This window comes from Solanum dulcamara, chromosome 6 (assembly GCF_947179165.1).
Source record: "Solanum dulcamara chromosome 6, daSolDulc1.2, whole genome shotgun sequence".
Classification (NCBI taxonomy): Eukaryota; Viridiplantae; Streptophyta; class Magnoliopsida; order Solanales; family Solanaceae; genus Solanum; species Solanum dulcamara.
The window spans coordinates 6,707,521-6,730,186 of NC_077242.1; the positions used below are offsets into that span (position 1 = coordinate 6,707,521).

The 22,666-nt window shown below is 32.6% G+C and overlaps 2 protein-coding genes and 1 non-coding gene across 4 annotated transcripts; 1 reads left to right on the forward strand and 2 right to left on the reverse strand.

Annotated features, from left to right (window-relative positions):
* Positions 1-5,157: 5,157 nt before the first annotated feature.
* On the reverse strand, positions 5,158-8,666 carry LOC129893346 (uncharacterized). 2 transcript variants are annotated; one of them, XM_055968855.1, is made up of 4 exons: positions 8,338-8,666; positions 6,833-6,991; positions 6,257-6,475; positions 5,158-5,514 (listed from the first exon to the last, which is right to left on the reverse strand). In XM_055968855.1, the coding sequence occupies exons 1-4, from the start codon at positions 8,482-8,484 to the stop codon at positions 5,173-5,175; spliced, it is 867 nt and encodes a 288-aa protein (XP_055824830.1). In that variant the 5' UTR covers positions 8,485-8,666; the 3' UTR covers positions 5,158-5,172. The 2 variants fall into 2 exon arrangements, with proteins under 2 accessions (XP_055824830.1, XP_055824832.1); XM_055968857.1 differs by having other exon boundaries at positions 7,088-8,430.
* Positions 8,667-16,976: 8,310 nt separating this feature from the next.
* TRNAV-UAC (transfer RNA valine (anticodon UAC)) lies at positions 16,977-17,049 on the reverse strand. The gene has a single exon. It is a non-coding gene; the product is annotated as a tRNA-Val (tRNA).
* A 694-nt stretch (positions 17,050-17,743) lies between these two features.
* On the forward strand, positions 17,744-21,569 carry LOC129891715 (tetraspanin-19). Its single transcript, XM_055967169.1, has 6 exons — positions 17,744-18,242; positions 19,166-19,265; positions 20,193-20,273; positions 20,372-20,476; positions 21,056-21,253; positions 21,365-21,569. Exons 1-6 carry the CDS (start codon positions 18,070-18,072, stop codon positions 21,374-21,376), a joined length of 669 nt encoding a protein of 222 aa, XP_055823144.1. The 5' UTR covers positions 17,744-18,069; the 3' UTR covers positions 21,377-21,569.
* Positions 21,570-22,666: the final 1,097 nt, after the last annotated feature.

A 22,666-nucleotide genomic window follows, 5' to 3' on the forward strand; every position in this document is an offset into this window, starting at 1 on the left:
CAAAATGAAGTTTCGATAGATACAATATAAACCAATTTGTGCATACAAGTTAAGCGGATGACTCTTTGAAATAGGATTTATGGTGCGAGAGAAAATAATATTTCAATAGAAAGAGTATCAAAATAATAAAATAATAATGAACACTATATTTGCACCAAAATTTTTTTTAAAAAAAAAATTGTCAAACATTAGACTAGCATGTCCGTGACTAGAGAATGTCAAAGTTTGAAAAAAAAAGATTAACAATTCCCAAAAAATAATTTTAAAAATATTTTCATGGCTTCCTATCAGCATTTTAAAATTTTATAGTGAAATATACCAACGTTATACAAAAACTGCGAATTCTATAGCGAATTATATAAACGTATACAAATGATGCGCGAATTATACAAACGTTGCTATAACTATAGCTATAAATTATAATTAGTAAATTATAGCCGTGGAGCATAATTAAGATATTTGTGAATGGCTATAAGCAAAAATTCCCTATTTTTTAATGCTATTTTCATCAAATTCTATTGAAATTTGATCAACTAATAACCCCTCCCCCCCCCCCCCCCCCCCCAAAAAAAAAATGACTAAATTGTCTAGTTGTCCTGAGTTAGTAGTTAATTCCTCCTATAACCGAATTTCTTTTATGCTATTTTTTATATATATAAAATCTAAATTTTATTTGGTTGTTATAAATAAAAATATATAAAAAAATTAATTTAATGATTTTGTAGACATAAAAGAAGGAATGTATTTGTTAATCAGTTTAATCAAAATAATAGAAAGAGTATGAATGTAAAAAAAAAATGAACATCAGTAGCATTTTCTTATTAAGTTATGATCATAACCAATGAATATCATTTACATACATTTTTTTTCTTTAGAAGTTCATACTTCAAATTTACTATGTATATGACATTAATGATGATTATTATAAATATTTTAATATTTTATTTTATACATTATTTCTTACGAAATATTATTACACTATATTTGAGTATGACTATTCTAGATGGATAAATTTACAAAGAATGCACTGCTATAATGAATGGCATAATTATTATAGGTAGAATATTGTTATACAGAAGTAAAATATAACATGTCTACAGAAAATTAAATTATTATTATGAAATATTGTTATAATGAATGCCCGTTATGGAAAGAGTTGATTGTATATTTGACTATAGTTTAGTTTTAAAGTGTTCATTGTCATGATTTGAAATATGATTGTTCAAAATCGAATCGAAAACAATAACTCAAATCAAAAAAAAATTATTAGATTATCGATAATGAGTTATTAATCTATTGATTTTGGTAACAATTTGAATTTTTTTATATATAAGGTTATATGTTCTTAACGGTTTGAGATTTTCTTTCTCAACAGTTTAACCAATAACTCAATGTGAATTACAATAAATTATATTTATACCATTCAATATAGATTTAAGTCTTTCATACTTTTATTTTTGGCTATATTATTTTACAAGATATCAATATTTATTTTTGAGCAAGATGTAATTTACCAAATCAGGTGTATAATTCATTTAATTTTTCACCTTGTTTCAAATTAAATTCCACTTAAAAAAACTTATGTAAAATTTTAACTATTAAATCAACAACGATCAATAATCAATAAATTGATAACTGATAAATCAATATCTTATAAATTCTATAATAATTTACCATGTCTACAAATTAATAATCAATAAACTTTAAAATCAAATCAAATCGATGGATTAGCATCTCATATTTGCTTTTGTCCAAGATGGGTTCCAAGCTAACATTGTCCACACAAGCTACTTCCCGACCCTGTGATTCGGATAGTTAAAGCAAATCAAGAAAGAGTAACTTTTACTAAAATAGTTTTACGGACTACTGGTAATAAATTAGCCTTTTTTGACATCATATATGTAAATTGCTAGTATCAACAACAATGTAACTAATTAACTATATAAAATATCTTATTATTCCAAAAAAAAAAAAGATCATTAATTTATAATTTTAACTTATAAGCCTATCCAAATTTCTTTAATTTATAAAAATATAAAACCTTTTTTCCGTTGGTCATACTGATGAGTATTCTTTGTTTAAGACATTGAGCAAGAGTTGAAAATTCACTGTTATAAGCTGTACTTATAAAGTGAAGACTAATTAATTTTTTAAAAAATAATTATTCACCAAATAATTATTATTTTAAATTTTAAAAAAAATTATTCACTTGGCCTCTTTTCTTTCTTCTTGCTTAATGCTAAGATTTCAAATTGCGTTTGTTAAAGAGCGCTATATCCTCAATTATGTAACTTTACTACGCAAATCTGTACTGAATCATTTCAAATCCCCTCCTTCAAACCACACATATTCATCAATTATTTTTAATTTAATCAGTTGAATGAGCTAATTAAAGTTAATTCTTCCATTCAACTTGAGCATAAAATTAAAATCTTCTCATTCACAACTTCTCAAAAGCAGAACCCAGGAATAGATAAATTAATAACAAAGTAGCACTTCCAATATCACAAAATTCAAAACAATTACAAACCCTACCAAAAAATTAATAATAATACAAAAGAGACTGTTTACAATTCAACACCCAAATTAGCTATAAATCTCATAGATAGTAACCAACTCTTTCCCAAATCCAAATTCCAAAACCCTTCAAAATCCCAAAATGATAAGGAAAAAAAAAGAATAAATCTTTTTCATCTTAATTATTTTAAAAATAATAATAAAATCAACGCTTTCTGTGCCTGATCTTGTACCAACCCTTCTTGCAAGAAATTTCCACAGTTTTCACTCCCTTTTTGAAAAGGGTCTTCAACACTATTGCTCTTTCTTTAACTTGTTTTCCAAAGCCAACCATTTTTTCCCTGTCAAAGTTTTTTTTTTTTAAAGAGAGAATGAAAAAGAAAATTTCAAGAATGTATGTAAACCTTGTATTGGTCTCAATGGAAAATGTAAAAGATGACGTTTATATAAAGGAATTTGGGCTTAGTGGGATCCAACGCATTAAGATATACACGTTGCGCCGTTCCAGAGGGAGCTTTATTCCTTCTTTTTATTTGGTATATATCCGATGTTAATATGCCAAATATCTTTATTTAGGTGATCACATTATTAGTTGGATTCTCCTATTTTATATTAATTGATTATTTTATTTTTTATATACATATTAAAAAATAAAAAATATTTATTTATGTCATTCGTTAAAAATTTAATTCATTTATGTCATTATTGTTTGAGAAACAGATTCATTTATGCCATTATTTTTTAACTCTTATTTTGCAAATGTATTCTTTTTGCTTCTCCTTTTTTAAAAAACACATGAAAAACATCAAGAACTCCAAATTTTCAACTTCAACTTTTTACGAAATCGTCTCAAATTTCAATAGTAGCAAAATTCAATATATTCTGAGTTTGAATTCAACCTAACTCAACAAGCACTCTTAAAATTCTTCAAAATTTTAAAACTTTAACCTTCTTTAATGGTGAAATTTTCGCCACAACTCCAAATTACTTGAAATTTTAAACATTTTCAAGTGATTTGGAGTTGTGGAAAAAATTCTATCATAAAAGGAAGTTAAAGTTTTGAAACTTTGAAGAGTATATTTAATTGAAAACTCCAATAAAAAAGTGTTAAGAATTATTTGGATGGTTTTGCAAAATCGGAGTTAAAAATAATGGCATAAATGAGTCTTTTCTCAAAAGACAATAGCATGAATGAGCCAAACATTTAACGAGTGACTTTTCCTATTAAAAAATCCTAAATAAAAAAATAATTTTATTAATTTACTTCTTAATTTTATTTTTTTACAACTTTACAAATAAGTGTGATGAATAAAATATTGAGTGCAAATAAATATTTTTGAATGTTACCGACTTACTTGGGATATTTAAATACATTTAGCGGAAACGGTGGTCATCGAGCGTTGTGTGGGCCTTTCAATCTTCTCTTTAGGACCACTTATGAATAAAATTTGAACGTGTCTTTAGAACTAGCTTATAAAATTCTGATTCCATCAACGATACATACACAAAAAAAAAATCAAGAGAAGAAAATATCTAAAATGAATTTAAAAAGAAAAAAAGTAGAGGATGACAGCTAAACATGCCTGTCCGTCTATTTCTGTACAGCTTGGACATATTTCTCAGAAAATTGACTCTTTTTTCCTTTAAAAGTAAATGACTTTGGAGCAACGGGTGGGAACCCAATCACACCATCTTTCCACTTTGTCCAAGTTGTCGACCGGCTATTTTTTTTTTTTTTTTTTTTTACGGGAACAGAACATACACGAGGCTCCCATCTCTCGTGCGCGGCCAGGGATTGAGCAGCACCCTCAAGGTTTATTATACATGAAAATAGAAAAAAAAAATACAAGGAGGGGTACATAAATCTTTCCTCCATCTCTCGTGCGCGGCCAGGGATTGAGCAGCACCCTCAAGGTTTATTATACATGAAAATAGAAAAAAAAAATACAAGGAGGGGTACATAAATCTTTCCTCCATTCTTAAGTTGGTTCACAAGTCGGCTAACCTACTAAGATCGGCTAACTCGTCCCCGATACAATACAGTGCTTTTTGAATACTATAAAAAACGATAAACTTATGAGAGGACTCCTCTCGATACAATGTAACTAAGAAAAAACGAAAATGAGGGAAACTACTCTTCCCTTCCATGTGAATACAAGAAAGAATCCTACACTAGTCCTATTCAAATAAGCTACATTTTATACGTACCTAAAAGGAATTAGAGCAAGTTTATTCCTTAAAAGGATTTCAAAGAACAATGATTCCTTTTGAATCAAATGTCACCTTGCAAGTGCTCAATGACAACTTTGCTTTCCTTTAACACGATCATTTTCCCATGTTCTCCCACATAACTAGGGTTGATAAAATTAACAAAAAATCACGTTGAATCATAATTTGTTTAGTTGAATTAACAATTTGATTTCAAAGAGGGAAAAATGGGTTAAAATAATATAATTACTAGATCAAACAGCGGTATTTGTTACTTTCCACTTGGCTTAATGTTTTTTTTATTTTTGCAAAATAGAAAATTAGTCTGTCAATCCAGCTTCATTGAGTAGAGGTGTTCCTACCCCTACCCCTAGACTTGAGCTGAGCAGTTCAATTTCTGAAACCCCACACCTGAAAAGAGAGATCTTGCACTCAAAGATCAACAACTCATGATGCATATGTTATTAATAAGGTTAAAGCATTGTATAATGAATGAATTACAATAGAAGACTTTAGGTTTCCACTCCAACAATAAGAGCATCCAAGGATTAAGCCTATGATGAACAATTGTATAAAATTTTCAGCAGAGAAGTGAGCTGCACTAAAAACTACTGAGCTAACAATCACTGCTTCCTGCCACTTCATTGTGGAGGAAAGCGCGGTCAAGAAGAACCCTCGGTAGACAATCTCTTCTAGCAAAGGGGTGATGACACAGTAGACCAGAATGCATGATGTTATCGATATTGGACCACTCGAAAGAATTTCCTTCAAGATTGGATTGTTAACTTCCTGCAAAGTTCATCAAACAATAGTCACTTTCTCACACCATACAGCGAGTCAGTATAATGAACATAGACAAGAAAATGCACCTTTACTTTACTTCCCACGATACTTCTATATTGACCAAATTTAAGAGGCAAATAACTCAATTAATTACATACACACTAAATCAACTAACTTGTTTGGTGCTTTAGTTTTGCACACTTCTAAGTTAAAACATATGTTTCAGCTTCCTCATCAGTCATTCAACTGAAGCTTTGAATTCACACGTCTGTAATGCCCACAAGAATCAAGTGAATTTTTTTTTCCCTATTGCTATCTACATGCTGACATATCAAATACATTTCAGTAGTCCTAAAAGTAAGGCAATTAAGGCCAAAGTAGCAAATGTGTACAAATAATGCAACGAAAGTTGGGCCTTATAAAGAGAAATGCACACAGAAACATCTATTACTAGAGATAGCAACTTCTTTTGTTAAAAGAATTGCACTGCCTGCCAAACCCTGATTTAAAATTTTCAAAACCACAGTAAAAATATGAGATTGCTCTGTCGCGTAGGTTACTCACAAAAGGGAATTCCGAATTTTCTGTATAATCTAACTACCATGATAATGTGACTTGAAATGATGAATTATAATTTTTATCCTCTTTCTTTTCTTTTTCATCTTTTATTTCAAGGTGAGCAAATGCACTAAACATTTCAACAATCAAACTGATATTGCAACTGACAAAAGCATTGGAAACAACTTACCTTAGTACCTACCAACATGTCAGCAATAATTGATGTTACGTAAACCAAAAGAACCAGGAACCCGAAGCCAAGAGCTGATGCAAGTAACCAGTTCCTTTCTCTAGTTGATTGCTTCTCTTGAAGGAAATCACGAAGCTTGTATTGGGGCTTCCCGGTACATCTTAAAAAAAGCAGAACCACAATAAGCTCTAACATCTGAAGCACAACTAAGGATAATGCCTGCGGCGAAAAACAAGCAACGGTACCATTAAATTGATTAAGATCACACGTTAACGGACTATATTCTAGTTGAGAAAAAGTTTAGACGTTTCAATTACTACCCGAGTAAGATATGTTTCCCGTCCGAGTTCCACAAATTTGGTTCGATGGAATTAATTTTTAAGAGTAAGAACTTCTGTGCCCAACAAGGAAATGAAAGATACCTAAATCTTTTTTTACTTTGAGCCAGTAACAAGAAGCAACACAGAGCACGAGAAATTATGTGTTATCTCTTGAACTTAAATCACATTTCATGAAACCAGCTCACAGCAGTAGAATAATGACAGTTTATAATGTTACATAAAAAATCTTGCTCACCTCGGTTTGTGGATCAAGAACTGAACAATGCATTATGCTGGTAACAGCAGACAAGCCACCAAAACTGAAAGGAACATGAACACTGAACAGGTAGAAAGCCATACTGCTCCACAAACTTCCCCTATCACAATGATTATCCGATTTAAGGACCGAGAATCCCTATTAAGTTGAAGAACATTACTTAAATTTCTGAATGACAATATTGTACAAATTTTGGAATAGAAAACTGAGTACAAGCTTTGCTTTATCACCAACCATTTCGTGAGTCATGACTATCCATTTCCATGTTCATTACTCAATGGAGCTTATTTGATCTTTAAAATACAAATTTACTATTTTTCAAGAAATTTCGACTGAGTTTTCAACCATATTACCCATCTGAGACGTCTTTGGGATCATATTCAGTTCAAATATGATTTATCTCATGGCTTTTAAGACTTAGCTCCCTGCTTGGGTTTATTCCTTTTGGATTTTTGATCTATTCAAAATCTGTATACATCAAACAATTTGCCATGATGAATCCATCTGTAATGCAAATTCGCTTTCTGCTTCTGGAGTTCCAATTACCAAGACAGTTTTTTACTTCAAATTACCTATGTTTGGACAAAAAATTGCAGCAATGTGATCCAGAGTCTGTCCTCACTTACTTTGTGGGTATATAATAAGCTTATATATCTGACCCTGTGTAGCATCAGGTTAAATCCTAAACCTTTGCTTCAATTTATGAAATGAGGGGGCTCAAAGCACACCTGAACATCCTGGATGCAGTTACTAATTAAATGAGGTTGGCCGAGGCACCTCATCTTCTCATATCATTGTTGCTCATTCCTTTTAGGCCGAAGTGTTTGGTACAAATTCTCCATAGCAAGTTAGGACCCCCCAAGTAGCCCACTTTTATGTAGAAATAGAGTCTGGTCCATCCCTTTACTCAACAATGATTAACAATAACATGTCAAATTGTTCAAACTTTGGGAAGCTACATTAAACTTGTCGAATGATCATAAAACAAGAAACAAGTTCCTTAGCAGCAGAGCTCCAAACTAACTACCTTTTTCATCTCCCCCTTCATTGCTGAGGCAGATTTAGCTGTTTTCGGTGGGTATAACCAAACCTATTGCTTTCAGCTTAGACCACATAAACGCATGTAAAAAGAACGTACATTTTTAAAAAAATCACACTGACGCCAAAACCATTTACTCTAAATCGTTGATTCGCTTCTAATCCACTTTTTTTCACTTCTATTTCATCTCAGCTACTAGATTTCAAATTCAACACCCTACACATCAATAGAAAATTCGAGAAACTGCCCATGACATTTTCATTGTTTATTGGGCTTTCCCTTTTCTCTGATACTTCAAGAATAAAAAAAATTGACTCTTGGAACCAAAAAGTGGGACGTAAATGTTCGCTGCTTACCATCGCAAAATACCAAACTTTCATTTCTATCAAATTTCTTTTGCACTTTTTAATTAACAATATCAAAATACGGGGAGGAAGCTAAATACCTCGGGGACAATTTGGGTGTCCTTGTTTTTTATGCAATTGCACTTGGGATAAGCTGTTGATCGGAAGAATTTGGAAGGGTACAAATGTTGAGTAAATTTCAGGGATGAAAGACACATTGCAGGTCCACGGAGCAGCAACCCGTTCATCTTTCTCCAATTCTTTGCCTTACTTCGAATTTCAGCACCAATTTGAGCTCAATGCCAGGCTAGACAGCCGGAGAATAGAGATTTACGGTCGCTGGATTAGGCCGGAAAATGGCTGTCAAATGCTTGTCGTTGTCGGCTAGCTGAACAAAATGGTCTTGGAAATGGGAAATATTTTTCGAACCCATATTTGAACAAAAATATGCAATAATATCGTAAGTGTTGATTAAGAGTCCGTTTGGATGATTTAAAAAAAGTAACTTTTATTTATAAAATATTTTTAGAATTTTGAAATGCTGAAAATTATTTTTATAAATATGCAGTTGAGTGTTTAGATAAAAGTGCTTAAATGAGAAAAATGATGTGAATTTTAGGGTTAAAAGAATAAAAAGGGTAGTTTGTGAATTTAATTAAAATATAAGGGATATAAAAGTAATTTCTATGGTCAAAGAAAATGACTTTAAGCACTTAGAAAAAAAAAGTTAGGAATCCTAACTTTTCATTTTTGACTGACTTTAAGAACTTTATGGCTTAAAGTTAGCATTAGGCAAACACGTCTAAAAGCTAAAAGACCAACTTAAAGCCCATCCAAATGGGCTCTAAAACAAGTTAGGTAAAATAATGTTATAAAATATATTAACTTAACAAATTAATAAGAGAGATAGTAAGAGAAAGAGAGAATTGAGAAAATTTAGTATATGTGTGTGTTATATTACAGACTGCAAATGGGCTACTTATAGCCAAAATACAGCTGAAGATAAGGGAGAAAGAAAAAGGATAAGCAATAAGTGGTGCCTAAGTATAATATAATACCCCCTTGGATATCCATGTAAAAGAAAAATTATAGTGAAAGAACAAATATATTTAGTTATCCTGAACATTTATAGGTATTGTGCCTCGTTAAAACTTACTAGAAAAAATTCAGAGGGAAAAAGCCTGTGAAGAAAAAAGAGTACACACATCTGGTATTACGCCTTGAGTGTTGCCTCATTAAAAACCTTATCAGGAAAATCTAGTGTGACAAAACCTTGGTTAAGGGAAAAATGGTACAACGCATATTTTACTCCCCCTGATGAAAACTTCACGTGATATTTTAGAGACGACGCATTCCAATCTTATATCTTAGCTTCTCAAAAGTTGATATTGATAATGCCTTTGTGAATAAATCTGCAAGATTATCACTCGAATGAACTTGTTGTATATCAATATCATCATTCTTCTAGAGATCGTGTGTGAAAAATAATTTTGGTAAAATATATTTCATTCTGTCTCCTTTTATGAAGCCACCTTTCAATTGAGTTATGCACGCGGCATTGTCTTCGAATATAACTGTGGGTACTTTGATATCATCTTCCAGGCCGAATCTTTCTTTGATGAATTGTATCATCGATCTCAACCACACACATTCTCTACTTGCTTTATGAATTGCTATTATTTCAGCATGATTTGAAGAAGTAGCAACAATAGACTGCTTTGTAGATCGCCATGATATAGCAGTTCCTCCGTATATAAATAGATAGTCTGTTTGAGATCGAGCTTTATGTGGGTCTGATAAATAACCTGTCATGACCCGACCTAGAGCCTAATCGTAACACGACGATTAACCCCGAAGGACTCCAACCAAGCCTCTTGTACATATCATAATTCATAAGTATTCATAAGGTAAAGTAAAAGGCGGAAACATCATAAAAGAGTCTAAACCATGAATAGTAAATGAAGAATGTCGCATGACAACATAGACTCAAAGCATTTGTCCAACTATATGCCTCTACTCATGAATATGGGTAGGGGCTAAGACATGTCCCTAGCTCATCCTCAATATGGAACATAGCAAAAGTCTTTGGAAACATTAACTAACTCAACAACTAGTCCCCGATAAATGAGGACTCACCACAACGCCGCTGAATAGGGAAGCTTAACTAGCCACGTAGATGAGTATGATCTTCAACCTCAACCTCTACATTACGAGACAATGTAGGCAAAAGTATGCATTAGTACGTTGGAATGTACTAAGTATGAAGGCGTTACATGCAACGTAAATCATGGAATGCAAAGGTCAAGTAAAACATATGATAAGATGGAATAAGTAAAGTCATGAGAAAATCATGTTGACCAAATCATTTAAAAGCATAAATTCAAAATCATAACATGCTTAAGAGATCATACATATGTGGGATAGGAACCATAACCGATAATAAGACCATGCGAGCTACAACATGGAATTTCATTCTCTCCCCATACAACGAAGAAAAAGGGAATCTACTTGCCAAGGTAGACTCTGCCCCTCTAGACGGGTCATACATACGCTATATGTGGATCCAATAGCTAGTCAATGAAGGCAAGTGGCACGTAGTTTATGGTACATGAGGCTGCTACTAAGGCTTTTGGTAGGGCCCCCACCTCAAGTCCACTCGGTGCTAAGTCAAATCCCACGAAATACATGCATAGAATAGAAATCATAATTACACATATCATAGTCATGATCATAGGTTTGAAATCATAGAGTAGCTCATTTTCACAACATACTTGTAATGTGAGAATTTTACTTTCATCATTACAATCATATTTGCATAATTCATATCGTTAGGCCTTAGGTCACCACGTAGGGCCCTAAGTCATCTTACTTCATAACTTGCATGAAATTCATACCTTGAACATAGAGTAAAACTCAATTGCATAATCAATTGACTTGAAAAATCATGTAATTGACTTAAAAACATGTATGATCGTATATTTTTTATCAGCCCATGCATAATTCATATAGACAGTATCATTAGGAAGTATAATTGAAAATACTCATATTTTACATCAAGAACCCTAAAGATCATAATAGGAGATTTCATGGGAAAACTCTTCAATTCAATGCAATAACCATCAATTTATATCAAAATAGACTCATGATCATATTTTGAATCATAATTCATGCAATAGGAATAGAGATCATAAAACTCATAAAATACCATACTTTAATTTGATAGAAAACCTTGAGAAATTGATTGGAATTCTTGGATGAAAGGATCCATGAATCAATACCAACATACCTTAAGTGAAAACGCCAAATAATTTGGAAGAACTTGAGAGTTTTGATGGAGAACTTGAGTGAATTTACTTGAAGTCTTCAATGAAGTCCTTGGAAGTCTTTTTTAGAGAGAGAAATATTTAAGTAGGTGAATTGTAGGAGATTGAATAGAATTAGAGGTTTAGGTCAATTTATACAGTTGCATTAGATCCTAAAAACGTCTAGGTTCATTAGCTAAAAATTAGAAAAAAGTCTAAAACGTCCTTATTAAAAACTCAACTCGGCTAGAAAATCCTTGCCAGGTCCGCGATACGGACAAGTCGCGGACCTTTCTGTTTTGTGTAGTTTCTTCAAAAATCTATCTTCCGATATACAGTTCCTAAAAATCCACCGAGACCTTTTTCCCGTAGGTTTTGACCCCCTGATCGATATTCCGAACTTGAATTTTCCAAAAAAATTTAAGGACAATGCATTACATGAGCGGCCTATTCCCAAGACATTTCTTAAGGCACTTGTGCACTTTGAGGAACGTTATATAATCTGCATCTGCATAACCAATATGGTCTGCATAACCTTTATTAGTATAAAGCAAACTCATATCAATGTAACTTTTAGGTATCGCAAAATATGTTTTATATAGTTCCAATGTCTTCACATTGGGGATGAACTATACCTTATCAATAAATTAACAAAAAATATTGCATCAGGTTTGATTGCGTTAGCAAGATACATAAGTGCACCAATAACACTAAGATATGGTACTTCAGGACCAAGAAGTTCTCCATTCTCTTATGGAGGTCGAAATGGATCTTTGTCCACTTCAAGTGATCGAACAACCATCGGAGTACTTAATAAATGTATTTTGTCCGTGTAAAATCGTTTTAAGATTTTCTCAGTGTAGGCAGATTGGTGGACAAAAACTCCGTCTGCTAAAATGTTCAATTTGCAGACCCAGATAAAATTTTGTCTTTCAAGATCTTTCATCTCAAATTCTTTCTTTAGATATTCCATCACCTTTTGGACCTCTTTAGGGTTCCAATGAGATTTATGTCATCAACATAAACGGCGAATCTATCAAACTCTGATTCCATTATTTTAATAAAAACACATGGACAAATGACATCATTTATATAACCTTCATTTATCACATACTCACTAAGGAAATTATACCACATATGCCTGATTATTTCAGACCATATAATGATCTTCGAAATTTCATTGAGTACATCTCTCGAGACTCAGTACATGTTTCATGCAATTTTAATTCTTCTAGGATTTTCATGTAAATTTCATTATCAAGTGAACCATAAAGGTAAGCTGTAACTACATACATTAAATATATTTTAAGATATTTATATACAACTAAATTGATGAGGTATCGAAAAGTTATTCCATCCGTAACAGGTGAATATATTTTTTCATAATTGACCCCGAGTTTTTAAGAGAATCCTTGTGCAATGAGGCGTGCCTTGTATCTTATAATTTCATTTCACTCATTTCGTTTTTGCACAAAAACCCATTTATAGCCAACTGGTTTTACACCTTCAGGAGTTTGGACTACAGGTCCAAAAACCTCACGTTTAGCAAGTAAGTCTAATTCTAATTAATTTTTTTTTATCATTCTGGCCAATCACATCTACGTCGACATTCTTCGATGGATTTAGGCTCAAGGCTTTCATTATCTTGCATGAGGTTAAGTGCAACATTATATGCAAAACATCATCAATCGTGATTTTTGATCGATCTAAATTTATATCATCACCTGTATAACTTATTGAAATTTCTTCATTCACTTGAGTCTCGAATTTACTGATTTCTTCAGAAATATCAGGATTACTCAAATCTTGACCTTTTAGGAGGTTCTTTTGTAGTACCATCTTTATTATTTCTCACACTTCTCTTTCTAGGATTTTTATTCTTTGAACCCAATGGTCTACTACGCTTTAGATGTGTTTGGGATTCAGAAGCAATATACTAGTAGATGGTCCTTTTGGGACATCAATCTGGATAGGCACATTCATTGTAGGGATATGTGACTTAGTTATCCGTTTCAGATCAGTAAATGCATCTGGCATTTGATTTGCTATTTTTTTAGGTGGATGATCTTCTGAACCTCTTGCTCAAATGTGCGGGTACGAGGATCAAAATGAGATAGTGATGAAACTTTCCACATAATATCTCTTTCGAGTTCCTTTTTCTCTCCCCCTAATTGCGGGAAAGTTGTTTCATCAAACCGACAATCTGTAAATTGAATAGTAAATAAGTCTTCTGTCAACGGTTCAAGGTAGCAAATTATGGAGGGTGAGTCAAACCCAACATATATGCTCAACCTTCGTTGATGGCCATTTTTGTACGTTGTGGTGGTGCTACAAGCACGTATACAACACAACCAAAAATTCATAGATGGGTTATATTTGGCTCATGACCAAATACTAATTGTGATGAAGAGTATTTATTATAATTTATCAGTATAAGACGTACAAGTGCTGCTGCATGTAAGATAGCATGACCCCAAACAGTAATAGATAATTTTATTTTTATAAGTAGGGGTCTTACTATCAATTGTAGGCGCTTAATAAATGACTCTTTAAGGCCATTTTGAGTATGAACATGAGCAACAAGATGTTCAATTTTTATCCCAATTGATAAGCAATAATCATCAAAAGCTTGAGATGTAAATTTTCGAGCATTATCAAGGCGAATAACCTTAATTGGATAATCTAGAAATTGCGCCTTAATCTAATTATTTGTGCTAACAACTTTGCAAACGCTAGGTTGTGAGATGATAAAAGGCACACATGAGACCATATTGATGATGCATCTATTAGTACATAAAATATCTAAACAATCCACTAGGTGGATGAATAGGTCCACATATATCCCCATGTATATGCTCTAAAAAGCCAGGAGATTCGATGCCAACCTTCAGATTGATGATCTGACAATTAATTTGCCTTGATAACAAGCATCACATGAAAATTTATCATTAATAAGAATCTTCAAGTTCTTTAATGGATGTCCAGTTGATTTTTCAAGAATTCGTCTCATCATTATTGATCCAAGATGACCTATTCAATCATGCCATAGCACAAATATATTTAGATCAGTAAACTTCTAGTTTACGATCAAATGTGCTTCAATTGCACTAATTTTTGCATAATAGAGGCCAGATGACAAAGTTGATAATTTTTTCAAAATATATTTTTGACCTGAGACACTTTTGGTTATACCAAGGTATTCGGTATTCATTTCATTTAGTGTCTCAACATGATATCCATTTTTGCGGATATCTTTAAAACTTAATAAATTTCTTGGAGATTTAGAATAGAATAGTGCATCTTCTAATACAATCTTTGTCCCCTTAGGCAGAAATATAGTAGCTCTTTCGGAGCCTTTAATAATTTTTGAATTACCAGAAATTGTCGTAACATTTGTTTTTCTTCTAAGCAAGTAGGAAAATATTTCTCGTTTTTAAAAATGACATGAGCCGTTACACTATCAATTGCACAAATATCCTCTTGATTGATCATTGATCCAAATAAAATTTGAGGCATATCCATATTTTTTTTCAAAAATAAATAAAGTAAACATTACAATGAAAGCATGACTCATTATACAAATTTTATTTATTGACATGAATTAGAAAAATATAACAAACAAAATGAAAGAAAATTATTTAGATATTATTAGGCTTATCAATATTCATATTTTCTTCTGAAAAATTAAAGAAACCAGATACATCCAGATGCATAGGCTCAATATTATCTTCAGAGATAAGGTTTATCTCTGGATTATTTTCTGCCTCTTCAAGAATGCTTGATATAGCTAAACCAAACGTTTTGATGACCGGCTAGTCCATTACCAGTGCCCCATACCTCCACATATATGACATATACTTTCTAAATTTTTCTTTGATATAGATTCTTACTTTTCACTCTTCTTTTTATATTGCTGATCATTTTTCGATGCCAACCGAGCATCATGATTATAATTTCTTATTCGACCATGACCACGACCACGATTGGGGCCATGACCTCTTTCTAGTTGGTTATAGTTTGCCTGATTCACTTCAAAGAGTGGCAAAGAACCAACAGACCGACTATCATGATTTTCATTAATAGTTCGTTGTGGCGTTCAGCAATAAGAAGGTGAGAAATTAATTCAGAATATTTTTTAAAACCCCTTTTCGCGATATTACTGCTGCAGGAGAATATTCATGGGGTGAAAATGTGGAGTATGTTTTTTCAAATTTGTTTTGCTTAGTGATTTCTTCTCCGCATAAATTTTACTGAGTTATAATTCTAAAAAAGACAAAATTATATTCAGTTATATTTTTAAAAATTCATTAATCTCAAATTGAGCCAATCATACATGCATATGGAAGGATGACCAACTTCATATGGTCATATCTTTCTTTTAGATTCTTCCACAATTTAAGTGAGTCTTTAAATGTGAGGTACTGTAATTTTAACCCTTGTCAAGATAGTGGCGTAGAAATATCATGGCTTTGGCACAGTTTTGACTAGATGTCGTATTGTCATCTTTGATGGTGTCTACTAGACCCATCGATTCTAGGTGTATTTCGACATCTAATGCCCATGATGAATAGCCTTTTCTAGAAATATCAAGAGCAACAAATTTAAGTTTAGAGATATTCGACATTTTAAGAAAATAAAATTCTTACCCTTTTGTTACCTTTTTAAAATAACTCAAAGTGATGGAAGTTCATGCTGATAACATGTTAGAAAACAAACTAACTTAACAAATTAATAAGAGAGATGATAAGAGAAAGAGGAAGAGTTGAGAGAATTTAGTATATGCGTGTGTTATATTACACACTGCAAATGGGCTATTTATAGCCAAAATGCAGATAAAGATAAGAGAGAAAGAAAAAGAATAAGCAATAAGTAGAGCCTATTATATGGAGCATCCATTAAGTATAATATAATAGATTGGATATTTGATTATTATTATTATTGTGAATGTATGAGAAGTTACTTTTTTCCTTTTTATGTTTTATTATCTTTATGTCAAAATATTTTGTTACGTCTTATTAGGAATGGACATAAATTGAATCAACTTGAAATCCGAATTAAATATTCAATTTGAATTTCTAGATTATGAATTGAATAATAATTTTATTTTTAAAATTTTAAATTGATATCAAATTTAATACTTTGTATTTTCGGATACCCAAAAAATACTAACTTTTTGTATCTTCTATTTATATACATACATATATGTCCAATACTTATAAAATCAAAGGTCCAATAATACCCTGTCAGTTCTACATTAACCCTCTGAATCTCATTTCTTTAAAAGATGATAATGAATATGAAAATAATAGATGATTTATTCGTTCTCGAGCATCCCTTTTTCTGCCCTTTGCTTTTTTTATCTAGAAATTGTATGTTCTCTTCTTAAAACAAAACAATCTCCCATTCACGTTACAGTTTGGACATAAATTTCAAAACAATGTTGCTGCCCAGGATCGAACTGGGGACCTTTAGTGTGTAAGACTAACGTGATAACCACTACACCACAGCAACTTCTTGTTGCAATAAAACCATTTTATTAAACTAATCTTAAAATTGTTAGGTTCAAAAGAAAAAAGAATTATTTATAAACCAAAGAAAGTGGCCTATACGGAAAGTGATATTGAGATAATTCAGGAGTGTAAAGAAAAGGAGCATATATAGATACCCTAGTAAGAAGGTGTGAAAAGATAAGATACGAGAAACGAGATTAAGATAATTCGAACATGTGAAAAAGAACATAAATATCTCTGTGAGTGGCTGTTGGGAGATTAGGTGTAAGGATAGGTAGAAATAGACTAAGAAAGAATTAGAAAGACGTAATTAGATAAGACATGATTCATATCAATTCATCAAGGACTTGACCCTAAATAGGAAAGTATTATGGTAGAAGATTAGTAGGTAATCGAACAGTTTCTCCTTTTTTCGCAAGGAGAGCATGTTAATAATAGTTATTGTTAATCGCTAATTTTGAAAAAAACTATTGAACTGAAAATGATATTTCAAAAAAATAAATATACTTTATTATTTCAAATACGTCTAAAAAAAAGGTTATTCAGAAAAGAATACTACAACTAAGATCTCATCACCTTTTCTAATCAATGATCTACACAACTCTGAAATGGAAGAATCCGTCGCATACAATTATTCTACCATTATTCAAAAATGTCAAAAGACTGACCATACCTTTAAAAAATAATTTATAAATTAATTTATTCAATTATATTAGCTAATTGAAATTGAATAATATAAGAATTTTCCATTTTTCCTGAAAATTTTCCAAACGCCAACTGTCTCAGCTTATTGCGTGAAAGACGGTAACGACTTCAGCTCAATCGGTAATCGGCGAGAAATACAATCGCAGAATTCTTTCATATTTCTCCAACTCCGTCGTCGTCCCCTATTCCAACAACCCTAGCCCTTTAAGGAAAAAACAACTATCATCAATTTAGGGTTAGGGGTTTGAGGAATTATATTCAGTTGAATTGCTGATTTCGATCGTTTTTTTGGTTGAAAAAAGGGGGCAAAGCAAATATGACGAGGATGGCGAGGTGTTGTATGCAGTCATTGTTGAAAGTGGTGAATTCGCTTATTGGAATGGTAGGAATCGCTATGATTTTGTACGCTCTTTGGATGTTTAGGGTTTGGCATAAGCAGATGGGTCCTTATCCTCCACCTTTCTTTGGACCTGATGACCCTGCACCATGGTAAAATCTTCTTTCACTTTCTTACAGGATCTGCGTGAGCTTTAGCATATAAATGCGTGTGAAAATTTAGATGAAAGTTAGTTGCTTTACGTGATAGTGGGGCAATCTTTATTGCTTTAACAAAAGTTAGGACCTTTTTTTTTGTTTGTGTATTGGAGTTCCTTTTTGCTGCTTTACTTTGCTCTTAACTTTTGTTGTGTGTTTTCTGCTTATAGGGTGCTGTGGAATACCGGGGTGGGGGTGGGCTGTTGAATGTTAATTTGCTCTATTGAAGTTCATTTCGGGATTCATGTTCAACTAACTATGTCCTAGTCCTATATGGTTGGTGAGCTATGTGAATCCTCTGTATCCCAGTAGTAGTAGGATCAATTACAGTAAGACCTTTTTATTGAACACAGTGGAATTTGGGCCGCACACCAGCTCACATTGCTCCACTGTTCTATTAAGCGATTGCATCCTCCCACTAGTATAGGTACCGAAAGGCCACACCATTGGTAAAACGTAGACTATCTTTACAGTGATCTAGGACCAACTGTGATTTGAATCATTTTTGTTACATTTAAACTAATAGATATATGGATATCAATATTATGCATCATAAATGTAATGCTCGATGGGAGCACTTATAAAAAAGAAATAGACTGCCTATGGAAGTAGAAGTAGAAACCACCCAGACCTTTTCTTTTTCTGTGTTCTCTTTTTTATTTTTGTTTATTAGTAAAATAATGGTGTTTCATTATATTTGATAGTATAATCTTACACACTCATATGGACGTGTTGAGAATAATAATTGTCAAGATATTGATATTCTTATGTTTCATAAGCTGTTAGATTTTTGTGCTGATTTTTTAAAATTTGGATATTTATTTCTGGTTTCAACCTTTGTATTGTAAATTTGGCAACACAACTTTTGTCTAATGCAGGTTCATTTACGCAACACTTGGTCTTGGAATAACTTTGTCCGTAGTCACTTGCTCGGGTCACATTGCTGCAGAAACTGCTAATGGCTGTTGCTTATATATTGTATCCTTTCGATTACTTTACTTTTAATTGATTTTGAATGATCTTCGTCTTTTCAGCTGCCGTAAGTGGTTTCTTTTCCGTAGAGGGGTTGTGGGGGTCAGGGTAGAGATGAGTCTGTTTTGAGAAAGTTGCCTGGACAAGCTTCATCCTACTCTGTAGTTATTAGCTAGTAGTTCAGCAGACGAATGGAAGACATTTTACTGTGTTTACCTTCTAGGAGGAAATTGTGTCGATACTATATCTAGCTTGGACTGCAGAATCTTCTTGCTCTACTAATTTGAAGAAACAATACTCTTGTTTACTACTTAGGTCAATGCTACTTGCATGTGACTTAATTTCTGTTTAGTAATATGATTTTCAGTAAGAACAATTAACAATTATCACTTTCTTTGTGATTCCCATATCTATTCCGTTTTGCAGTTTGATATAATCTCTACACCTGTGATTGAGGAGGACAGGACAGGACAAAGGAGAGGGACTCTTTTGCAATTGACCATGTGCGAGAAGTTAGAATTAAACGTTGTTTTTCATGGGTGCTGTGCTCTTTCACCCAAGCAAGCTTTCTTCTTCACTTTCTAGATTTGATGCTTAAGTGTCCTTGCTGCAGCTCTACCTTTTCAGCATCTATCTTTATTTTCTATTAGTCCTTTTTCTCTGAGAAGCTTGAGAACTTGGACTCGCTTCTATGACTTAATATGGGAGGTTGGAATGGTTGCTAATTTAAAACTATTAGGATTAAGATGCATTTTCTTATTCAACTTGGCAGTGGTAAATCAGAAGTGGTTTTTTTCTTTAAGATTCTTCAGTTAAGTTGCTTAATATATACTTAAAAGTCTTCAGGTCTTGTGTAATGTTATGTAATTTATAAACCTGCATCATTGAGTGACATTCCATTAAGGCAGTGATGTTTCTCCTTAAGTGGTATAGTACATGGTTTTTGTCTTCCTACTTCTCATGATGGAAGTAGCTGTGACGGTAGATGTATTCCTTAACAGAAACTGGGAAGAGGTATTGCAGTTAAAACACACACAACACATTTTGATCTTAGATATATAGCTTTTAACAAACCTTTGGATATTGATTTGTATTTGATTTAACTTGATCAGGACTTCCCTGAGGACACGACCGGGAACTTCGATGAGCTCAAACACTTTGTGAAAGATAACTTTGACATCTGTAAATGGATTGGCTTGTCAGTAGTGACTGTGCAGGTTTATCTCCTTCCACACTCATATACTATAATACTATGATACATTATTTCCCTTCTTTTATTTGGCAATATATTTACTCAAAATAACCCCCTTTACACGATTTATCATTAGCACAAATCAGTGTTTGAAATGAGTGAGATAAGCCAGTTCCAAGTGATTATTACACTTAAAAGGCTCTTCTTTTTTAACCATACCTGCATCACTCCAGTCTCTGCCTTCTATATTGCAACTTATATTTTGAGGCTGTTGATGAGAAGGAAGGTTAGTTGATGTTTTTCAGCCATTCTTGTGTATTTGTCTGATAATAATATTGTGGATTCATGTGACAGGAATTTGTTACTAGATCAGAATGTGCATCTGTTGGATTTTCTTTGTATTAGGTCCTAGTGCTATGTGTACTTTTTCGCTCTTTTTAATTCTGGTGAAATTTTCTTTGTTTGGGGGTACCATATAAGCTTTTTCGCTCATCTCATTTGTCCAAGTGGCTGTAAAATCTTACATCAGGGGTTGAAGTCCTTTCGGCCTCCCCCCTCATAAGTCTGCTTATTTGACCATTTGCCTATATCTTTCCATGTGCAGGGGCTAACTATATTATTGGCAATGATCCTCAAAGCTCTAGGACCACATCAGGAAAGGTATTATTATGAGAGCGATGATGACTATATTCCCGACAGAGTCCCACTATTGAAGAATTATGTTCCTACACCTTCTTATGTTGTTGGCGACCCCATGTATGGACCTAAGAATGATGCTTGGAATATCAGAATTAACAGCAAGGTAGGCATTCTCTACAGATTCACAGGAAAAAAGCCATTTATATGCTCTGTTCGAAAGATATTTGACTTGATGATATATGATTTTACTGGTTTGTATGTAATAAATCTGCAGGTAGGCAGATGAGCTCCAAGTTCAGTTGTTCAATCAGCAAGAACTAAATTTGCGATACAATTGTTTGCATTGTGCAAAATGTGTGTAAATTTGAAGGTGGAATTAGCATGCTTCCGACCTTTGGTAGAATTCATTTAAACATGTGCAGTGCTTGTATATTCCGATTCCATATACTCTTAACCTTGTTGGACAATGTGAAAATTTAGCTTTCAAGAGTCCAAAATGCCTACTTCAATTGCGTTGTGTTTATATATAATAATATAATCATGAAATTTACCAGTACAAGAGACCAAGCACAGCAGTAAAAAGTAAAAAGTCTCATCATTCTATTGCTAGTATGGTGGAGGAACAGTCAATTAGACTTGTCAATAGTGGAGAGTGGAGACTTTTGAATTCTTTTGCTTATTTGTTTGTCCCTATTGTCGACTAACAATCAATCATGTTTGTTATTATAAGTGAAAGTGGATATCATTTAGATCCTTTCAAGTACTTCTTATCTTAGGTGTTTCCTTTTTGTTATGATTACAAGTCTATTAAGATAAAAAAAAAACACTAGGTGATTCTTTTCATTTGTCCTAATTTTGGTGGACTGAGATATTTGCCATCTGTTGCTGGTGGAAAGTGATAAGTATTTTGGGGATATTAATTAAGCTGTTTCGGATACCACGGTCATAAAAAGAAAACAGACTATTAAAGATACATCTGACTCTACAGCTGCATATTTTATCTTATTTTAGTAGTTAAACTGCGGCCAGTGAAATACTGATAGATGATTTTTTTGAAAAGAGTTATTCGGTACTTATGTCAGACCAAGGTAGCAGTTGCCTTATAAAATTAATCAAAATGTTCACAAATTGATGTGAACAACACGATTATAAAAAAAATATACGCAATTTTGCAAACACATCATGCAATGTGCTTGGCCTATGTAAAAAATATATATTCTGAATACAAATAAATTTTACAATGAAGCTGTCATTTTGAAAATACACTTTCAAAATCACTAAGTTCTTTTTGGTCATATTTGGTAATTTTGTGGTCACACTTTTTCAATGCAATAGCATACTCAATGTAGTCCAAAAAAATAGGGTTTGCAGAGAATAGAGGGTATGCAAATTTGACCTCTACCTCGTACGTAGAGTGTTTACTTCTGGTAGACCCTCGACTCAACATAAAAACAGTCTAGATCACACCTTTTCAATCTGTGGACTAATGTCACCTTATGATTTGTAGTGCTAATTTCCAATATATATATTATTTTTTTTAATTTAAAAGCCACTATATATCTAACTCCAAATAATT

What these genes read in the sequence shown, in the direction of transcription:
- LOC129893346 (XM_055968855.1), bottom strand. Translation starts at nt 8,484, where the DNA reads ATGAACGGGTTGCTGCTCCGTGGACCTGCAATGTGTCTTTCATCCCTG. An exon ending in ACACCCAAATTGTCCCCGAG is followed by an intron (nt 6,992 to 8,337) that starts GTATTTAGCTTC and finishes TCAACTTAATAG; the next exon opens with GGATTCTCGGTCCTTAAATC. An exon ending in TTCTTGATCCACAAACCGAG is followed by an intron (nt 6,476 to 6,832) that starts GTGAGCAAGATT and finishes TTTTCGCCGCAG; the next exon opens with GCATTATCCTTAGTTGTGCT.
- LOC129891715 (XM_055967169.1), top strand. Translation starts at nt 18,070, where the DNA reads ATGACGAGGATGGCGAGGTGTTGTATGCAGTCATTGTTGAAAGTGGTG. An exon ending in ATGGCTGTTGCTTATATATT is followed by an intron (nt 19,266 to 20,192) that starts GTATCCTTTCGA and finishes TAAGTGGTATAG; the next exon opens with TACATGGTTTTTGTCTTCCT. An exon ending in TGTCAGTAGTGACTGTGCAG is followed by an intron (nt 20,477 to 21,055) that starts GTTTATCTCCTT and finishes TTCCATGTGCAG; the next exon opens with GGGCTAACTATATTATTGGC.